Below are 18,776 nucleotides of genomic sequence, written 5' to 3' on the forward strand. Positions count from 1 at the left end.
GCTCTGGCTTTAGATCGTCACGCTGACTGACAAGCTGCTCAAGACCTCGTCCTTTCTGAAACAGTCACAGTTCACATCCCCGTTCCCACCCAGCGGCCAGGCAGTCATGAACTAACATGGACTTAAACCGTGAGATTCGCTCAGAATATAAACAAGTTATTTTCCAAATGAATAACACTCTGTCCATCCATGCAACAAAAACAGTCATGTTTTCCTTCACTGCAGTTAGGAACGGCTATTTGCTTGGTTTCTGTGTGCTGCGGACAACACTGCCCCGCTGATTGTTTGAATTACACATTATAATGTATATAGTCTCCCATTTGTGGCCTGTGTGAGCCGAGGCTGTTTAAATTCAATACATTTGGGTATCGGTTTGGATGCTGAGTGTATACATAGACGGCCACCCAGCGTGACTCTTTATGCAGACGGATTAAAGATGAACAAACAAAACAAAGACGCACATTCTACAATATAGAATATCTTTTCAATCAACTTGACAGAATTATAATAAAATATAAAACAGAGGCATGTAATACAATATTAAATGAAGACTTTGCAGTAAATTGCAAATATGTGTATTTGCACACTTGGTGTGGCACAAACAAATGCTTATGGCTACCTGCATTCATTTCACATTGCATGTGTGCGTAAATATGAATGTATGTGTGCCTGCTATAGCACAGAGTGAGATTGTGTGGGTCTGCATTTGCAGTGTCGTCTGTGTTCCTGGTATTATAAGTGTGAATGTTTGTGTGTGAAGCAGTGGACAGCCGCCAGGCCTCATTATTGTCATTCTCCTCACTGCCTAAAAGAGAGGCAAAGAGAGGCAAAGCGGCTGCTTTCAATCGAGGAGCCGAGGGAAGATGGAGACAAAAGGCCCAAATTAAACAAATGCCGGAAAGCGGCTTGGAGAGCCAGCCCGTGGTCATACGCTTTGAATGAGAGAGAACGGCTGCAGGGATATCCCATCTGGGTCTTTCAGTGGGGGGACCACACAGATACTCTCCATCCCAGCATTCAGCTCGACTAAAGGTCCACGCACACTGGGGTGCCAGTTCATGTGCATGTCCAGTGTCCTTCTGGTATGTCTGAGTGTGGATGTGTCCATCTTTAATCTGTGGCCGTTGATTTTCAAATCCTCCGCACAAAAATTTGCCTTGACTTCACACTGGAATCCGTCTCCATGGGCAGTTTGCCTGCGAACAGCAAATTCCAACTTCCACTGAAGCGACAATACGTAGGACACCTGCGTCGACTTTACATCCATTGTTCTTGTGTAGTATAATCAGTCATATAAGTTCAACTGATGATCTAAAGAACCTCCAAACCACAGGAGCTTGTATAAGTGTGTCCACCAAGAAAGAATTTGTCTGAAATCCAGCTGCCACTTCATCCCTCCACTCATGGAATGTGTTTTGTGACTCTAGATGTCTGCACGCACATGTACGTGTGAACTGCTTTGCCACAGAAGCAGAGGAGGTGGTAAGATGTTTGGTGATGTTCACACACTCACACGTAGATCTATATTCAGGTTACTGGATGTCCAAGCGTCTGTATGCTCCATGGCACTGATGCTGAGAGTGGGCGATGAATCAACAGGGGTTGGTGGAAAAGAAGAGGTGAAAAGAAAGTGATTGGAGACATCAAGTCCTCATGGCCTCACACCTGGAACAATAAACAATAAAGATAGGAAGGCTTTAGCATCAAATCGTTTTTGACAGACACATTCTCACATGTATGATGGATTCTTCAATTGTGCACAATGTGAGTCTGTTGACCATCTACTTTTTCATGTTTTTGTCCCAAAAAATATTTTTTCCATCAAATATGACCACTTTTGGAGCAATTTGGGGTTCAGTGTCTTGTTCAAGGATACTCCAAAATGGGGAATCAAAGCGCCGACCCTACAACTAATACTGTCGTCCACAAAATTACAATTAACAAATTTACACTTAAATTACTATTATATATTACCTTATGTTTATATTTATTTTGACTGCACTATTTTATGCCTTAGATTATAATTTTTTTTTTACATTTACTTGTGTGATTTCCCCTTTTATGTAAACATATTTTATGAGCATTGTTGAAGGAACCTGAGACCGAAGATTTTCATGGCATTAAATGACTGCTTGGCCGGAATTCACAAATGACAAATAAAGAACCTTGAACCTTAATAGTCAACCCACTCTACCACTCGAGTTACAGCCGCTCCAAACAAAGCTTTTTAACTGCATCAAAAGTTCAAGCATCTGATCAACTGTCCAACTTGCAGAATCTGTAAAGGAAATGTGGGTAACAGAACAGAAGAGCAATAGGAGGATGCTCTGCGAGAACATACAACCTCAATTTGTACCAGAAACATCCTGATGCAGCTCAAGGTGCTTCATTGATTGCATTTTTCCAAATTTAGATTTCTAAATGATTACATTTTTGGAGCTCTATTTTCAATACTCTGGACCCCTGTGTGTGTATTGTTGTGTTTTAGTTGCACTGACTTGCAGCGGTGAGAATTGAGCCTCCGGTCTTTCCGGCTGCAGGTCTCCGCTCTGATGGTGCAGCGGCACTGACAAGACGTGGCGTCCAGCGCCCACTTCCTCCCTCTGCAGGGGCGGCAACTAGGCCTGTGAGATGGAGACGGAGAGGGAGAGAGGCTGGTGGGCGGAGGTGATGGAGAAGGAGGTGGTGATGAAGGAGGAGGAAGAGTTGGGGGAGCATGGGTCCTGGATGGAAGGAAGAGGGGAGTAAGAACAGCGTGGTGAGCTGCAGAATTTATTCATTCATTGATTAAGAAAAGTCAGGTATAGTGTTTAACATGTTCACCATCTTAGTTTAGCTTGTTAACATTGCTAAATAGCACTAAACACAAAATGCAGCTGCGGTTGATAGGAATGTTATTAGTTTACCTAATAGAGTGCTGCAAGACTGAGTCCTAAAACCTAGAAATGAGTTAGCATTTTAGCACTTTTTGTTCCCTCGTCTGGAAGTCAATGGGTTTTTTGAATAGGTTTTTGGTTAGATGCTTGAAATAAGTTCGGTGGTTAACACAAGCCTAAGAAATTTTTATATTTTGTTCTGTGATATAAAGTAAATGTCCCACTTGTGAATTTGAAGCTTTTATGCGTCTTAAAAAAGGCGGTTACAATAAATGAGACTACTAAAGGTCATCACGCCGACTCGTCCGCCTTTACTGCCTCGTTGTGTATACTCGCGTTCATGCGACTGTGGTGTAATTGGTTTATAGACGTTAGCTTTTTACTTCTGGTGATTGCATTCACACTTCAAAAATCATAAAAGTGGTGTTCATTTGTGGAGATCATCTTACGGAACAAAACGTGTTAGTATCATAAACGTGTGTTTGCCACGGATTTTATTTTCTGCAATAATCCAAAACCCAATGGAAAAATCCCATTGGCTTTGGGATTGACAGACCCATTGGAACCAGTGCGATGCTAACTTCCTGGTTGGCCTACAAAAATACATCATCCCTGCAGCACAATATGGTAGAGCTAGATGAAACATTAAGGGTTAAGATAAGGGTTTTTATTTCTCCTGGGGGGACATAAACGTCTGAACCAAATTTCATGACAATCCAGCCAATAATTATTAAGACACTTTATTTTAAAAACACATACATCCACCTTATGGTGGCACTACAGGAAAGGTCAGGGGATCATCAAGTCTGTACTGTAGGTTTCATCATGAGGGGACCATGAATGTGTTCAACACTTCATGAAAATCCATCTAATCGCTGTTGAGATGTTTCAGTTTGGACCGACACATCGACAGACTGACAGCTACACTATCGGATCAATACAGGATCTAAAAGATTTAGCTATTGATCCCACACCCTTCGCTAGTGTGGCTAAATATGAAATGCAGGGCTTGTTTAAAGATGCAGCGCCAGACTGAAACAAACCCACACAGTGTAGTGTGTGGGAGATGTGTGACTAATGTGGGATACTGTTTCCTTTGCCGCTGACAAACTTTCTGCTCTTTCTGTCGGCCTGTGTTCCTGTCCGTTACCATGGCTATAGTCACTTAGCTGCCTACGAGGCTTTCATTTTCTCCTCTAGACGCTCTGTACTTTCTCCGAGTCTGAGAAAGTTGCCTGCATCAGTTGGTCCATTAACCGGAGCTAGTTCTGCCTCAGTCTTCCCGGGAGGCTGGCGGCTTTAATGAAGTTACTTAATGAGGCAGAGAGGGGCCATCTTTGTTCAGACCTCGATGACCACGCCTGCCGCTGGCATGGAAAAAGGAGGTGGCATTTGGGAGCAAATTACACAGATTTCACCCCTGCCAGAGTCTGAATAAAGCCTGTTCTGAGTGATGGATGGGTGCTGAGGGACATCACACCCAAACCGAGTCACCTCTGGCCCCCCCGTGGAGGCCGGAAATGACTGACAGCAAAGTGGAGGGGAAGCAGATGAAAAAAGACTCTTTTATCCTTCACTGCTCAGGGCTGAATCATGGGAATCACGGTACATGTAGCAGAAAGACACATACACCCCAAACTCACCTGTTCCTCTATGATTATAGTGTTTCAAAATATTGTTATTGTCCTTGAATGTTTCTAACTGACCTCAGAAAGTAATAAATGATATACTATGTAATAAAACTGATCACAGTAATAAATAGTTGCTAATTACTGTGTTGTTACTATAAAGCTTCCTAGTCGTACATATTTAGTATTACACAGACGTGAGTCCCAGAGCTGTAGGCTGTATGTGTGTGTGTGTGTGTGTGTGTGTGTCCTTGACTGCTGTGGCTGTAAAACAAATTGTCCTTCAGTAATAATGTAGACCAGATAACCCAGTTTTTGTTCTAATCCAAACATTCACGCTGAGGCTGACGGTATCTGTAAAATACTGATTAACAGAAGTAAAAACACCAACTAAAACTGAGATAAAAAAAAATCAATGTGTGTGAACTGAATATTTAACATACGCAGCTCTGATGGATCCACTTGTCTTCTGTCTGGACTTTCCTCTCCCCTTTCTCTTGTCTGTTCTTGTTGGCTTCAGATAGGGCCTGGGAATATAAAACAAACTAAATGTTACACATATTAAATGGTCACTAGTTTTTGGCACCTGTTGGAATTAAAAAAAGATATTAGCATGCAACAACAAACACCAAACTAAGATCAGTCTCCCTGCACCTACTGAGGGAATATATTGACTGTATCCTGTAGATGTGCTGCATGTCCTGGTTGAATGATTGCTAAGATTTGTATTTCTTTACTTATTCTCTAATCAGACAGTCTCTGACTTAAATCCTAGTTTTGTCTGCATTATATTCAGGAAACGTTTGGATTCTTTTGTCCAATAATAAAAGAGTTTTGTAGAAAAACAAGTTTAAGTTCATATTTCTCAAAGAAAGGTATTAAAAGACGGTATTATTTTAGTGTTGGTACCAAAAGTCAGGTTTTTGTATCTGCCCTAAGTTATCAAAAATGTCAAACAAACCCCAGCCCCCATTTATTTAATCTCCAAATGTCGTTTTCACAAAACACATAGCTTTTAAGTAATGACCTAATACAAACATATAGGCCTTCAAAAAACATGATAAATCTCCTTTTCAAAACAGGAAGCTCACAGTAGCGACATTCTTCACATAATTCTCTTGTATATAATTTCTAACAACAATATAATATTTTTTTAAATATTCCTAAAGGACCTCATGATATTTGACTGTTAGCTGTATTTTATTTTGCAACTTTATCGAACTTTGCATTACTTTCATTTTTATAATATTTTTCTCATATGATATACTTATTAATGTTAGTTGCAATCAAGTCATTTAAAGGTCAGAGACAGAAGTTGACAAGGAAAAACACTAATTAAGGATACCAGTATGTACAGTATATTTTAAAGGTTGTAGGACGAGTGGTGGAAAGTACATGTACTCAAGTGCTATACTTGAATACGATTCTGAGGTACTTGTACTTTACTTGAGTATTTTAGTTTCCTGCTACTTTACTTCTACTCCACTACATTTCAGAGGGAAATACTGCACTTTTCACTTCATTACATTTATTTGGCAGCTTGACTTACAAGTTATTTTGCAGAAAAAGATTTTCAAAACCTGTGATGAGCACATAAAATGCTAATTATTGTTAAAAATCAAATCAAACCACCCAGTAGTTTATGTAATATCTACATCATTAAAATGCTGCTTACATGTTAATGGACCAGCAAACAGGAGCCATTTAGCTGCATAGTGACATTTCATTTATACTTTAAGTCAATTTTGCTGATACTACTTTTTTTCAATTTTGAAAGAAGGACTTTTACTTGTAATGGAGTGTTTTCACACACTGGTATTGCTACTGTTACTCAAGTAAAGTATCTGAATACTGAATACAGATCACTGACCAGGAGGCTCCAATAATCGCTGATTACTGTCTTATCACACTCGCTGACATTGACAAAAATCAATGAAGAAGGTAAAACAATGAGGTCAGTGTAAGCTATCAGTAGGAGAGAGACACTCCCCAAAAAACATGGAGATAATGTTCTGGAAACATTACACTTGGCTTGACTTGGGCCACATTGCCTGTAGTTTACGAAGCTCTGTCCATATCCCTCTCCTCTTTATTGAGCACAATCTGTTCTACTTTAATGTATGCTGGTGCCCTAAAAGTGCATCTGCTCACTGCTCTGGTTTTTGGTCTCTTTAATCTCATCTGCTATAAACAACATTAAACTTTATGGAATGATGGGGACAGTCAGTGTTTACCAGCTTAGCTCTGACAATATTAACAGAGTGCTGCTGCTGTTGTTGTCTTTGGAGCTCTGATTTACTATCATGGATGCGTGACTCTGCTCCGTCAGACTGTGAGAGAGCACATGGCAGGGGAGATAAAATCATCGCTACGGTGACAACAGGATGCGGGCCGTCCCGGGGGATGCTGGGAGAGTCACACAGATGCTAACTCACTGAGGGGGGCCCACACACACACACACACACACACACACACACACACAGAAACAAATATTCTCACACACATAAAAAATTCCACACACATTTATACCGACGCATAGAGAATGTACACATGCGCAAATACATGCAGAGATTTAACAAACACAATCACATAGACACATGAAACCTGAAGAGGGTAAAACTAAACTGTACACACACATACATTGGAATCCTTTATTTATGTCCACATCCTAACAGGAAGGAGGAGGACATAAACATTAAAGATGCAATCATATGATTGTGTGGTTGGACCTGCCAGTACGAGGTACACAAACAAACATCAGGGATCCAACAGAAATATTCCTCTCACAGCGTACCGCTGTCAGTCCCGGCTGAACCTCAACATAATTCAACTGTCAAAAATATTCAAGGTGACAAATTGTTGACTGACGGTTTATGTATCAAGGATAGCAAGTATGAAGTCTCTGCAGGATGATTTCAGAGCTTCAGGTTTGTTGTCAGTGGACTAAGACATGATAGAAAACTATTAAAGGTACTGCATGTACGTTTTTACACGTATAAAAATGAGGCCTTCTGCGACTTTCTGGGTTTCCTCTATCAGCCTGTAGACTGCTTTTAATGTGAAGAATGCGGGATGTTTTTCCAGGAAAATCCAACGGATGTTACGTCATGCTTTCTCACGAGTACCTTTACTCTCTTCCGCTCTGCTTCAGGGCTAACAGTGGGCAACGATAGCTAACGTTCGGTTAGAATTGGAGTCCGCTAATGCCAACAAACGACCAGCCCCCACGACAACTCAGACTCCAATACAAACTCCACGCAAGCACAAAAAAAACTAAGTTATATCTAGTGAAGCCCGTCTTGCAAAACAGTAAGGGTGTAAGAAAATATAGAATATCGCAATATTATGTTTTGTGATACTGTATCGATTTGTAATTGATAGTTTACATGCAAAGATGAACTCAGTCAATACTCAATCAATACACTTTGACTAATCGCGTCTATGTAGTGCGACCACAAGTGCGAAAAAAATGACACTGACTGTCATTGACCTAACGGCCACAGGTGTCCCTGTTAACAAGCCCCTTTGAGGTTAATTTACTAAAAGTAAAGAAGCCTTCCTGTTCAGGTAGTAGACACCACACTGTTCAGGTTTTGTCAATTGACATTTTGTCAACTTGAATCTTTTTGACAGTTGAATTATGTTGAGGTTCAGCCGGGACTGACAGTGGTACACTGTAGAAGGAACATTTCTGTTGGATCCCTGAGTTTGTTTGTGTACCTCGTACTGGCAGGTCCAACCACATAAAGGCCCATTCCATGTAACGTGCTTTACCACATCACCTCCTCATGTTTTCCGCCATTTTCAACTATGTAATAAAGGCAAAAAAGTTAAATTTTTGTTGAGTTTTGGAAACTCTGTTGATCCTGTATTAAAGGCACCTTACAGTCCGCTACAGAAAAGCATTGTATTGAACAGGACCTATTATGCTTTTGTGCTTTTTCCCTCTCCTTTAGTGTGTTATATACTTTTTTGTGCATGTAAAAGGGAGTTACTCTCCCCCACAGAATCACTGCTCCTGAACTGCCTGAAACACCTTGCTTGAAGTCCCGCCTTTTCTTCTGTAATGTGGCGATGTCACCAAGTAACACATTTGCATAACACCTGCCTACTGGCTAGTTTGGCACGCCTTCAAACAAAGCTAGTTAGAGCAGAGCTGGAGAGTTTGGTTTGGTTGACCAATCACAACAGAGTGGAAAAATAATGCATGTAAACATGTTCTAGTAGAAACCCAAAATTCAAGTATGCACCTAAAAATAAGCATGATAGGTCCTCTTTACCAGCCTAATTTGTGTCCTACTAGTTGATTCTTCATCATGTTTAATCATGATTAAAACTGGAAAGCGAACATTGACATGTTTCTTCATGTATTGACGTGACATTGATGATGTGAATTTAGTTATTTCTTGCATAAGAGGTGAGATACTGGCCCAAGATGTTGGATTTTGGCAGCAAGGAACGACAAAATGTTTGAAATCATTTAAAGCCTTCTGTCCTCGGATGATGAATATGAGAACAAGTAACCTTTTTTCAACATTATGCCACTCATGGATACTTGGACTTGGCTGAAACCCTCCTCCGACTACCTCCCCCTCATCAATAACATCATCATCAGAATTATAAGAGCATCATTAGTGGATGTGGCTTCACAAACAGCAGGGTTTTATAAAGTCATTAAGGATGATGGAACATGACATTTCACAACAGCAGCTCACTCACACACAATTAAAGAGGAACAGACAAGGAGAGATTCATATGTTAAGAGGGGAAGAACAAGGGGAAAGAAGTGAAGAACAAAAAGTGTTACCTTGTTGTCGGTGTTGGCTGGAATTGTTCTTTTAATCTGCAAACAGATGAAACAGTCTGTGTCGGTATGAAGGTGCAGTGAGGTCAATTAACAACAGGTATACCATGCATCTCTGAGCACAGACAGTGTGTTTTATTACCTGCACTCACACTGGCTGTGCTCGACAAACGGCAGCTCGATGAGCTCATGTTTCATGAAGGAGGTTCTCATCAGCTGCACACAGATCAGAAAATATTCAAACGTCATCTCACTGTCTCCAACATTTATCATTTACACTGTAGCAGGTAGGGATTTAGAGTGTGTATACCTCCATGGTGAGTGTGTGTGTGAGCAAGGGAACACACTCCAGGGCCTCGTCAGCACAGCAGCCACCACACCGCCTCACCGATACGCAGGACGGGACGAAGAGATGGTGCGTCTCCCCCGGCAACTCCCGCCAAATCTCCACCAGAGTGTCCCGAGGCTCACAGCCACTCCGTGAATAAACCTCCAACCACCGCCGCACTGGTGAGAGAAATCAATACAGTCATGACTTCAATTCTCTCTCTAAGCTCCATGAAGTAGTGCAGGGAGCATACCTTCTCGACCTTCCCTGGATTTTGGGGAGTCTGCCGGCCGCCAGTGAGCAAGCTGAAATGGGAAATAAAAGTAATGAGCTCATGTGAAAAGCACCGTTTCAATAAATTTAGGGTTTCCTACTCAAGTTGACCTGTTGTATAGCACACAGCAATGCACCTTGGAGTCATGACAAGGGGTTTAATTTCAGTCCAGCAAAAAACGATGAATAGTAGTCAGTCAAAAGGAGGGTAAATTAGTACTTTGGTAGGTCATCGTCAAAGAAAAACAATAATTTTCTATACTTAAAATACATGTAATACATATAATAACATGTATCTGCTGTTGCTGATCAATAATCAAGATTTATTTTTCCATTATATAACCATAATTGAGCTATTGGCTGTAACCTCCTGTTTGACACTGTTGTAAAAAGGCTGCTGGTGCATACTGTATCAAATCACAAAGATCTAAGTATTTCCTGTTAATGAACACCACAATATTTCACACCTGGCATCTGAATATGACTGGCTCAATAATGCATGGTGATAAATGACAGGAAGAAAGTGAAAACTCTGAACTTTGATACACATATACACATGTAGGAGGGTAAGAGCCGTCCTGTATGACAGCAAAAACATGTCTCATTTTGGGCTCTATTTTGAAATATAATATATATAATAATATATAATCCTGCAGGGATGGGGTCCATTGGTCCACCTGAGCATGTAACTAAAAATGTCTACGTTCACGACCAAAATTCAGCCATATTTTCAACAACATGACTGTATACTAACTGAACAACAGGAGGGAGGGTGCTGCTGGATTTTTGAACGAGTTGTACCTGCTACCTTTGCCCTCAAGTCTATCACCTGACTATCGTGTATGAAATACTTTCAGTAGCCGCGCAGGGGTAGATAGTGAGAGTATATCTGCCACTGGAATTTCCCAACAATGAACTGTTACAGTCAGTGTGTAGCTGGGAGTTGAGCAAGTAAGACACCCATTACTATTTTATAGAAGAGCTGCAGGGAGACCACCTGCAGCTTCTGTAGTACAGATGATTTGTTCTGGCAGTAATATCAATGCAATATATAATACCATTTACTTCTATTACACTTGTATGTTGCTACCAAATACAATTCTAAGGAACTTGTACTTCACCTTAAGAAAAACCATTATAATTAAATAGTAAACCAGTGGTTCCCAACTTGTTTGGTTTGTGTTCCTTTACAAAAACAAGAACAGTGTGTAGTTTGGGCCTCTTGTTGCGATTCAGATGTCTATGAGTTGTTCGCAGTTCCACCTAAGAAAGATTTACCCTCTAAAACTTATTTCATTAAAATACTAGGCCAAAATTTCACATATAACAGCGAAGATTTGAGAAAAGTCCAAAAATGAAAACAGATTTGTGTAGCAGAACTTAGTTTTTTCTTCTCCCACTAATCATCTCATGACCCCTCAGATTTATCTTGTGACCCTTTGGAGGGGCCCGACCCCCAGGTTGGGAACCACTGGACTACACTATCTAACTTTGTATAAAGTAAATAAACCAAGCTCCAACAATCTGATAATGTCATAATAATATAGTCACAGGGGAGAATTTACTGTGGAACAAGTAGCTGATGATACTTCTGTACAAAGTAGATACGTAATATTAAGTAATACAGGTCTTTTACTTGTAATGGAGTATTTTAACATTGTTGTATTGGTAATTTGACCTAAGTAAAGGATCTGAATACTGAAACAACACACAGAAAAATAAACAAATTTTATAGCTCTCAAAAACACACACACACACACACACACACACACACACACACTGCCGTTATTGGACCTATGTATGTGAGGACCAAGGCCACTTGTAAGGGAATGTAGACTTTGTCCAGTTGCCCCCCTTAAACTGCTCCACCCCCTTCTATCCACACACACACACACTGGTTTGGCCCACATTGATTATGAGCTAAGCTGGGACTGAGGCCATTTTGTGACTGGTAGGATGTGAGCTTAAGTAAGTGTGTCTTTTCTGTATCAGTCTTTGAGACGGGGATAAGATTGCCTCCTTTTGGCAGCCAAACACACACACACACACACACACACACACACACACACACACACACACACACACACACTCTCCTGAGTGCCAGCCCAGTGCCATCTGCACTAGTTGTTCTGTCTGTCTATCGTCTAACACGTCTAACTCCCAGCCACTCCCAGAGCACACTGGGCCAAGTGTGTGTGTGTGTCCTACAGCTATACACCATCTCTCCCACACTGGAGGAGAAAGGATGACCCCTTTTCCAAATAATCTGTCAGAAGAGCAGACAGCATGAAAGCAGAGCGTCTCGGGGGAGAGACAGCGGCTGTGAGCAGGTGAAGAGTCACGCTGCTGTGTCATGTAGCGTCTAGGATGATGCATCACTAAAACGCAGCAGGACAAAGTCAGGGCTGGATCCCACACCGCCGCAGAGCACTGCCTGTTCCTGATACAAGCCTCCAGACATAAATAAAGAACCAGCACATGCAGGTCTCTCCATGTATGTGGGCCTGCTGCTGTGTGTGGAAAATGTCAGTATGAACAGAATTATCCGTACCTGTCAAATGAGAGGCGCCCTTTAGTAATTATAAGAGTTATTTCATGGCTTTAAAGCTGAAATAAGCAGTTGATAAATCTGTGAGCCAATTTGTTGAAAATTAATTGGCAACAATTTAGATTTTGTAGTAATTTATCAAGAAAAAATATAAATGATTCTCTTGTTCCAGCTTCTCTAATGTGAGGATTTGCTACATGTTTCTGTTTTATATCAGTGCTAACAGAATATCTTTGGGTTTAAGCTTGTTGGTCAGACATAGCAAGCAATCTGAAGACTTTGCACTATAGGGAATGGGAATCGTGGAGCATTCTGGGGCGCGCCACCAGTTTTGGAGGGTAGCAAGTGGAGCTACGGTAGACTATCGTAATATATCACCGTCTATTCATCTGTCATACTGTATGTCAATGGTTCATCATCAGAAATGTATAAAGTACGGGCGAAAGACTAACACCCATATAAAGAGAAGCTGACAGAGGCAAAGGGGCCATATATTACAAAATTGAAGTTAGTTAATGATATTGATCCTTACGAATTAGGAGGACCTTGACAGCTTGCACCAATTACGGTCACTGATGTGTTTTGATGTGTATGTTAATCTTTGAGGGCCGATGTCCAATTTACAAACGGGTAGGTATATGACAAGATCTACAGGCCAAATGTCAACTACACAATCATCATCCAGACAAAGATAAGCTAGCTATGTTATGATAACAGATTACTAACAAAACGTCGGCTAATACTGCATAATTAATCTACCGGTATCTTAAAAAATGAAACCCATAACATTAGCCGACCTTTGTGTCTGACTGTATGCTATACATACTCCAAATCGGCTTTACAATCTTATTCACTGTGCAGTGTGTTGTGTTTTGACACTTGCAGTAAACAGCCGGTGGATGGCTGTCTTACCCAGTTGGTCTTACCCTTTATCCTCCAAAAATGGCCGACTTCCTGTCGGTGACGTCACATTCCCATACAGACTAGTAAACTAATTTACTCTATTCATTGAAAGAATAATCCACAAATAATTGATAATGAAAATAATGGTTGGTTGCAGCCCTAATGGCTTTATTCATGTTTAATAACTCATCTACTAATGCTCTATACATCAGTTATGAACAACTTTTGGGTCGTCTGCCACAGCCAACATTTGTATGTGGGGCCCATGTGGGTAGTAAATGGGCTGAAAAATGGGCCCTATATGGGATTGTCCGTGGGTTCCATAATAACCCAATGTCAATTGCCCACATGGATTCCATGCAGGATTACACTGGGTGTTATGTGGGCCCCAACTGGGCAACATACCCAAGACCCATCTTGGTCCCAGCTTTAAGGTCTATGTGGGAACTACATGGGGACTCCATGGGCTGAAATATGGGTTGTAAGTGGGTTTGTCCACAGTTTCCATGTTGGCCCCATGCACTAATTTCCCATTAGTGACCCAACTAGGACCCACACAGGTAGCCCACATGGGGAGCCCATGTGGGGCCAGCTTAGTTGATCCAAGTGGGCCCCAGCTAAGATGCCCATTTTGGGCCCATATACCCACTTGGTACCCAGGTACCCCCAGCATTACCCATGTGGGGCCCACATAACCATGTTAACTGGGGCTCGGTCTTCTTTAGCTAACGCTATAGCTCTTTAGTTCATCAGGAATGGTCAATGTTAATTATTTAATGGAATAGTTAGACATACCCAGAGTTGGATGAGAAGTTCGATACCACTCTCATGTCTGTTTATTAGCCACACCTAGCTGCCAGTTAGCTTAGCTTATCTTAGCTTAGCGCAAAGACTGGAAATAGCTAACGTTAGTTTAGCTCTAACTGTTAAAAAACCAACCTACCACCACCTTTAAAGATCACTACTTATGTCAAATATGTACATATTGCATCATATTGTTTTAATACGTACAAAAAACTAGGCCTAAGTGTAAAAACGACGTTTTATGGGCCTTACCTGCCTCTATTTCTTGGCCGACTAGTTGCTAGGCAACCAGTGGAGACTCCCGGAAGTTAGTTACTGGCAAAAAATGTTTACAGATTTATAACATTTTTTTTTTAATTATTTAACAATTATTAAATGTTTTCATTTATTACATTTTTTAAATTTATTTAACATTATTACATTTTTTAATTTATTATATTTTTTTAAATTTATTTAACAATTATAAAAAATGTTAATTTATTAAATTTTTTACAGATTTAAACAACATTAAATAGCCTATGCTAATTAAAGATCATTAGAGGCGCTGGTTGGCAGATTTAGTTAGTTTTGTTAGAGCAGGCTAGCTATTTCCATCTGTTTCCAGTCTTTATGCTAAGCTAAGCTAACCACAACCTCCTCTCATCAAACTACTGCCAATAAGCATATTTACCCTAAAAGTCAGCTAACTAATCCTTTCATTAACAACAGTATGTTAATGAATGGATGGTTAATGAATGGATGGTTAATGAATGGATTTCTGTCCAGCTGTCCTAATGAATTCAGCAAGCTAAAAAAGACAAAGCTGGAGGAGGATTTTCCACAACCTGGCAACCCAAAAGTTGTTCTTTTAACTATTTTTCACATTAACTCTTTGTGCAAGGTGCCTCACTAGAAAGTTGCACTGAATTAGATACACTTCCACGCAACACACACACACTTGTCTTTTTTTTTAATATATTTACTGTATTGTTATTATTATATATATATATATATCTTGTCCTAATTGTTTTGTTATCACTATTATGTAGTCATATTATTTCTTTATATTAATTTTGTCTCTTTATTTATTTTGTTATGTTGTATAGTCTTAAATTGTGCAAAATAAATAAACAAATAAACAAAATTAAAGTGAGAAGAGACAATAAATACTACAGTGTTGCTTTAAAATAAATAAATGATAACGTCCTACATGAATATTATAGTAACTAGACTATTAAGTGACAGGTGTCATTGACCTAGAGGGGATAACTTCCACCAGACCAAATTCATACAAAAGCTTGTTAATTTGTGTGCATCAATACAAGCTGGAAATAAACCGCACAAGCTCATAGCTGATGGCAAGCTGACCACCTCAGACATGAAGTCTTTTCAGGTCAAATATAGGCCTATATATATATATATATATACATATAATTAGCCTACCTTGGCATGGGAAGTCGGTATTCTGGTGAGCAGCAGGAATTGAAACATTCCTAGAATAACTTGAAGCATAATCCCCATTGTGTGTAGGAGTCCAAAGGGGCACAAAAAAATATTTTTTTGGACCAATCCGAAAAAAAAAAAGGTGGCTTGTCCTTCCTTCTCCCTCTCTGTGAGTCCGATTTAAGACGCAGAAATCCGGCTGCCTTGAGAGGACACCCAGGGTGGCATCCTCAGTGTTGGAACTTTATCTTGTTGCAATTTGAGACTAAAAATGATCATCTAAAACTAAGCAGGAGTCAAACCTAAACTCTAATGATAGTTTGTTATTATATTTCAATTAAGACACTAGAATAAAAGTCTAGAATAAAAAATTTAAATTTTAACATAAAATCTGCCACTTACAAGTAATAATAACCTTAAAATCCTGATTTTTTTTTTTTTTTTATTATTTAAACTTCCTCCCTGTAGTGTTTATTCTAGGTCAGTCTATTAGTCCTGATCCCATTGAACCGGTGTGGAGGTCCGGAGGTGGCGTGACTGGAAAGATCATCCAGATTCCCGCTGAAACGTGGTGCGATCATAAAATCCTCTGTGTCTCCTGAGAGAAAAATCATCCAGCTTTCTAGGACGTTTTATCCGGTAAAGATCCGACGACGTGCAGAGCTTGGACAGTGCCGCATATCCCTCTCCCTGCTCAGTCACAGCCTCTCCACACTGTCGCTGCCTCTGAACATGTGACGTCCCTCCTGTAGGTGCATCTTTATCCTCTTATTAGAAATAAGACTGGAATAATGTCATCCTCCACTGACATGGCAGCACCGCTACACCAGAGCAGAAGGGTATATAGTCCGCAGACAGACAGACAGAGAGAGAGGTCTGGAGAGGTAGGAGTCTTCATTAGTTGTGTTGTGTTTCCTCATTTCCTTTTGCCCTTGAGACGCACGCAGCGTAACCATTGCGCTGCCAACTTTTCCCAAACGGGACAGGCGCACTGAGTTCAGGTGCAGCGTCTCTACTGGTCTACTGGTCCCACAGTGGGGGGGTCCTGGGGCCCCTTGCAAGTGGGGGATCTGTAGCTGAGGACACTGGGGTCATGTCCTCGGGTTTATTTCTGCACATTTGGGGGGTGTAGTTGGGCTATGTGCAAGGGCTTATATTCTCCTAAAATCTGAAACAATTGGTCGATTAATCAATAAATCGATTCACAGATTATTCCTCTATGATAGTTATCTGTTTGGGGCAAAATAAGCAATGTCACCTTAAAAATTGTGGTGGGGATGTTCCCCGATTTTTTTTATAGACCAAAAAGATTAATCGATAAAATTATCAGCAGATTAATCTACAATGAAAATAATTGTTAGTTGCAGCCCCCCATGGCAAACAAAATAATAAAAGGACTCCGTATTTATCCACCAAAGTGGTTTTCCTGGCTGCAATGAGAAGGCTTTGTCAAAGAGTTCATGTTGGGTAATAATGTTATTTTTATGAGTCATTAACTTCTTCATCATTTCCTCATAAATTCACCTAATACCAAAGAATTTCCTTGGAAGTTTTCTGGAAAGGGCAGTGTCATTTGGTAATTATAATATCTGAAAAATAATTAGGAATTGTAACCTTTTGATGCGAGGAGATGGGTTGGTATTGTGGTGTTGTGGGTATTTCTAACCAGGCCTGCCGTCAGGGGGGTCATAGGGTACAGATAGATACTGGCTACTGTTTCCCCTAGCTGGCTACTGTTTCCCCCTAACTGGCTACTGTTTCCCCCTAACTGGCTAATGTTTCCCCCTAGCTGGCTACTGTTTCCCCCTAACTGGCTAATGTTTCCCCCTAGCTGGCTACTGTTTCCTCCTAGCTGGCTACTGTTTCCCCCTAACTGGCTACTGTTTCCCCCTAACTGGCTACTGTTTCCTCCTAGCTGGCTACTGTTTCCCCCTAACTGGCTACTGTTTCCTCCTAGCTGGCTACTGTTTCCCCCTAACTGGCTACTGTTTCCCCCTAACTGGCTACTGTTTCCTCCCAGCTGGCTACTGTTTCCCCCTAACTGGCTACTGTTTCCTCCCAGCTGGCTACTGTTTCCCCCTAACTGGCTACTGTTTCCTCCCAGCTGGCTACTGTTTCCCCCTAACTGGCTACTGTTTCCTCCCAGCTGGCTACTGTTTCCCCCTAACTGACTCCTGTTTCCCCCTACTGTTTCCCCCTAGCTGGCTACTGTTTCCCCCTAACTGACTCCTGTTTCCCCCTACTGTTTCCCCCTAGCTGGCTCCTGTTTCCCCCTAGCTGGCTACTGTTTCCTCCTAGCTGGCTACTGTTTCCCCTAACTGGCTACTGTTTCCTCCTAGCTGGCTACTGTTTCCCCCTAGCTGGCTCCTGTTTCCCCCTAGCTGGCTACTGTTTCCTCCTAGCTGGCTACTGTTTCCCCTAACTGGCTACTGTTTCCTCCTAACTGGCTACTGTTTCCCCCTAGCTGGCTACTGTTTCCCCCTAGCTGGCTACTGTTTCCTCCTAGTTGGCTACTGTTTCCCCTAACTGGCTACTGTTTCCTCCTAGCTGGCTACTGTTTACCCTAGCTGGCTCCTGTTTCCTCCTAGCTGGCTACTGTTTCCCCTAGCTGGCTACTGTTTCCTCCTAGTTGGCTACTGTTTTCCCTAGCTGGCTACTGTTTCCCCCTAACTGGCTACTGTTTCCTCCTAGCTGGCTACTGTTTCCCCCTAACTGGCTACTGTTTCCTCCCAGCTGGCTACTGTTTCCCCCTAACTGGCTACTGTTTCCTCCCAGCTGGCTACTGTTTCCCCCTAACTGGCTACTGTTTCCTCCTAGCTGGCTACTGTTTCCCCCTAACTGACTCCTGTTTCCTCCTACTGTTTCCCCCTAGTTGGCTACTGTTTCCTCCTAGCTGGCTACTGTTTCCCCTAACTGGCTACTGTTTCCCCCTACTGTTTTCCCCTAGCTGGCTACTGTTTCCTCCTAGCTGGCTACTGTTTCCCCTAACTGGCTACTGTTTCCTCCTAGCTGGCTACTGTTTCCCCTAACTGGCTACTGTTTCCTCCCAGCTGGCTACTGTTTCCCCCTAACTGGCTACTGTTTCCTCCTAGCTGGCTACTGTTTCCCCCTACTGTTTCCCCCTAGCTGGCTCCTGTTTCCTCCTAGCTGGCTACTGTTTCCCCCTAACTGACTCCTGTTTCCCCCTACT

The 18,776-nt window shown here is 41.4% G+C and overlaps 1 protein-coding gene across 1 annotated transcript; it reads right to left on the minus strand.

Moving 5' to 3' along the window:
• Positions 1 to 467: 467 nt before the first annotated feature.
• On the minus strand, positions 468 to 16,500 carry vegfba (vascular endothelial growth factor Ba). Its single transcript, XM_037780958.1, has 8 exons — positions 15,587 to 16,500; positions 9,890 to 9,941; positions 9,619 to 9,815; positions 9,451 to 9,524; positions 9,312 to 9,347; positions 4,948 to 5,031; positions 2,499 to 2,723; positions 468 to 1,665 (listed from the first exon to the last, which is right to left on the minus strand). Exons 1-8 carry the CDS (start codon positions 15,662 to 15,664, stop codon positions 1,644 to 1,646), a joined length of 768 nt encoding a protein of 255 aa, XP_037636886.1. The 5' UTR covers positions 15,665 to 16,500; the 3' UTR covers positions 468 to 1,643.
• Positions 16,501 to 18,776: the final 2,276 nt, after the last annotated feature.

This window comes from Sebastes umbrosus, chromosome 9 (genome assembly GCF_015220745.1).
Source record: "Sebastes umbrosus isolate fSebUmb1 chromosome 9, fSebUmb1.pri, whole genome shotgun sequence".
Classification (NCBI taxonomy): Eukaryota; Metazoa; Chordata; class Actinopteri; order Perciformes; family Sebastidae; genus Sebastes; species Sebastes umbrosus.

What these genes read in the sequence shown, in the direction of transcription:
- vegfba (XM_037780958.1), bottom strand. Translation starts at nt 15,664, where the DNA reads ATGGGGATTATGCTTCAAGTTATTCTAGGAATGTTTCAATTCCTGCTG. An exon ending in TACCGACTTCCCATGCCAAG is followed by an intron (nt 9,942 to 15,586) that starts GTAGGCTAATTA and finishes TTCCCATTTCAG; the next exon opens with CTTGCTCACTGGCGGCCGGC. An exon ending in ATCCAGGGAAGGTCGAGAAG is followed by an intron (nt 9,816 to 9,889) that starts GTATGCTCCCTG and finishes TTCTCTCACCAG; the next exon opens with TGCGGCGGTGGTTGGAGGTT.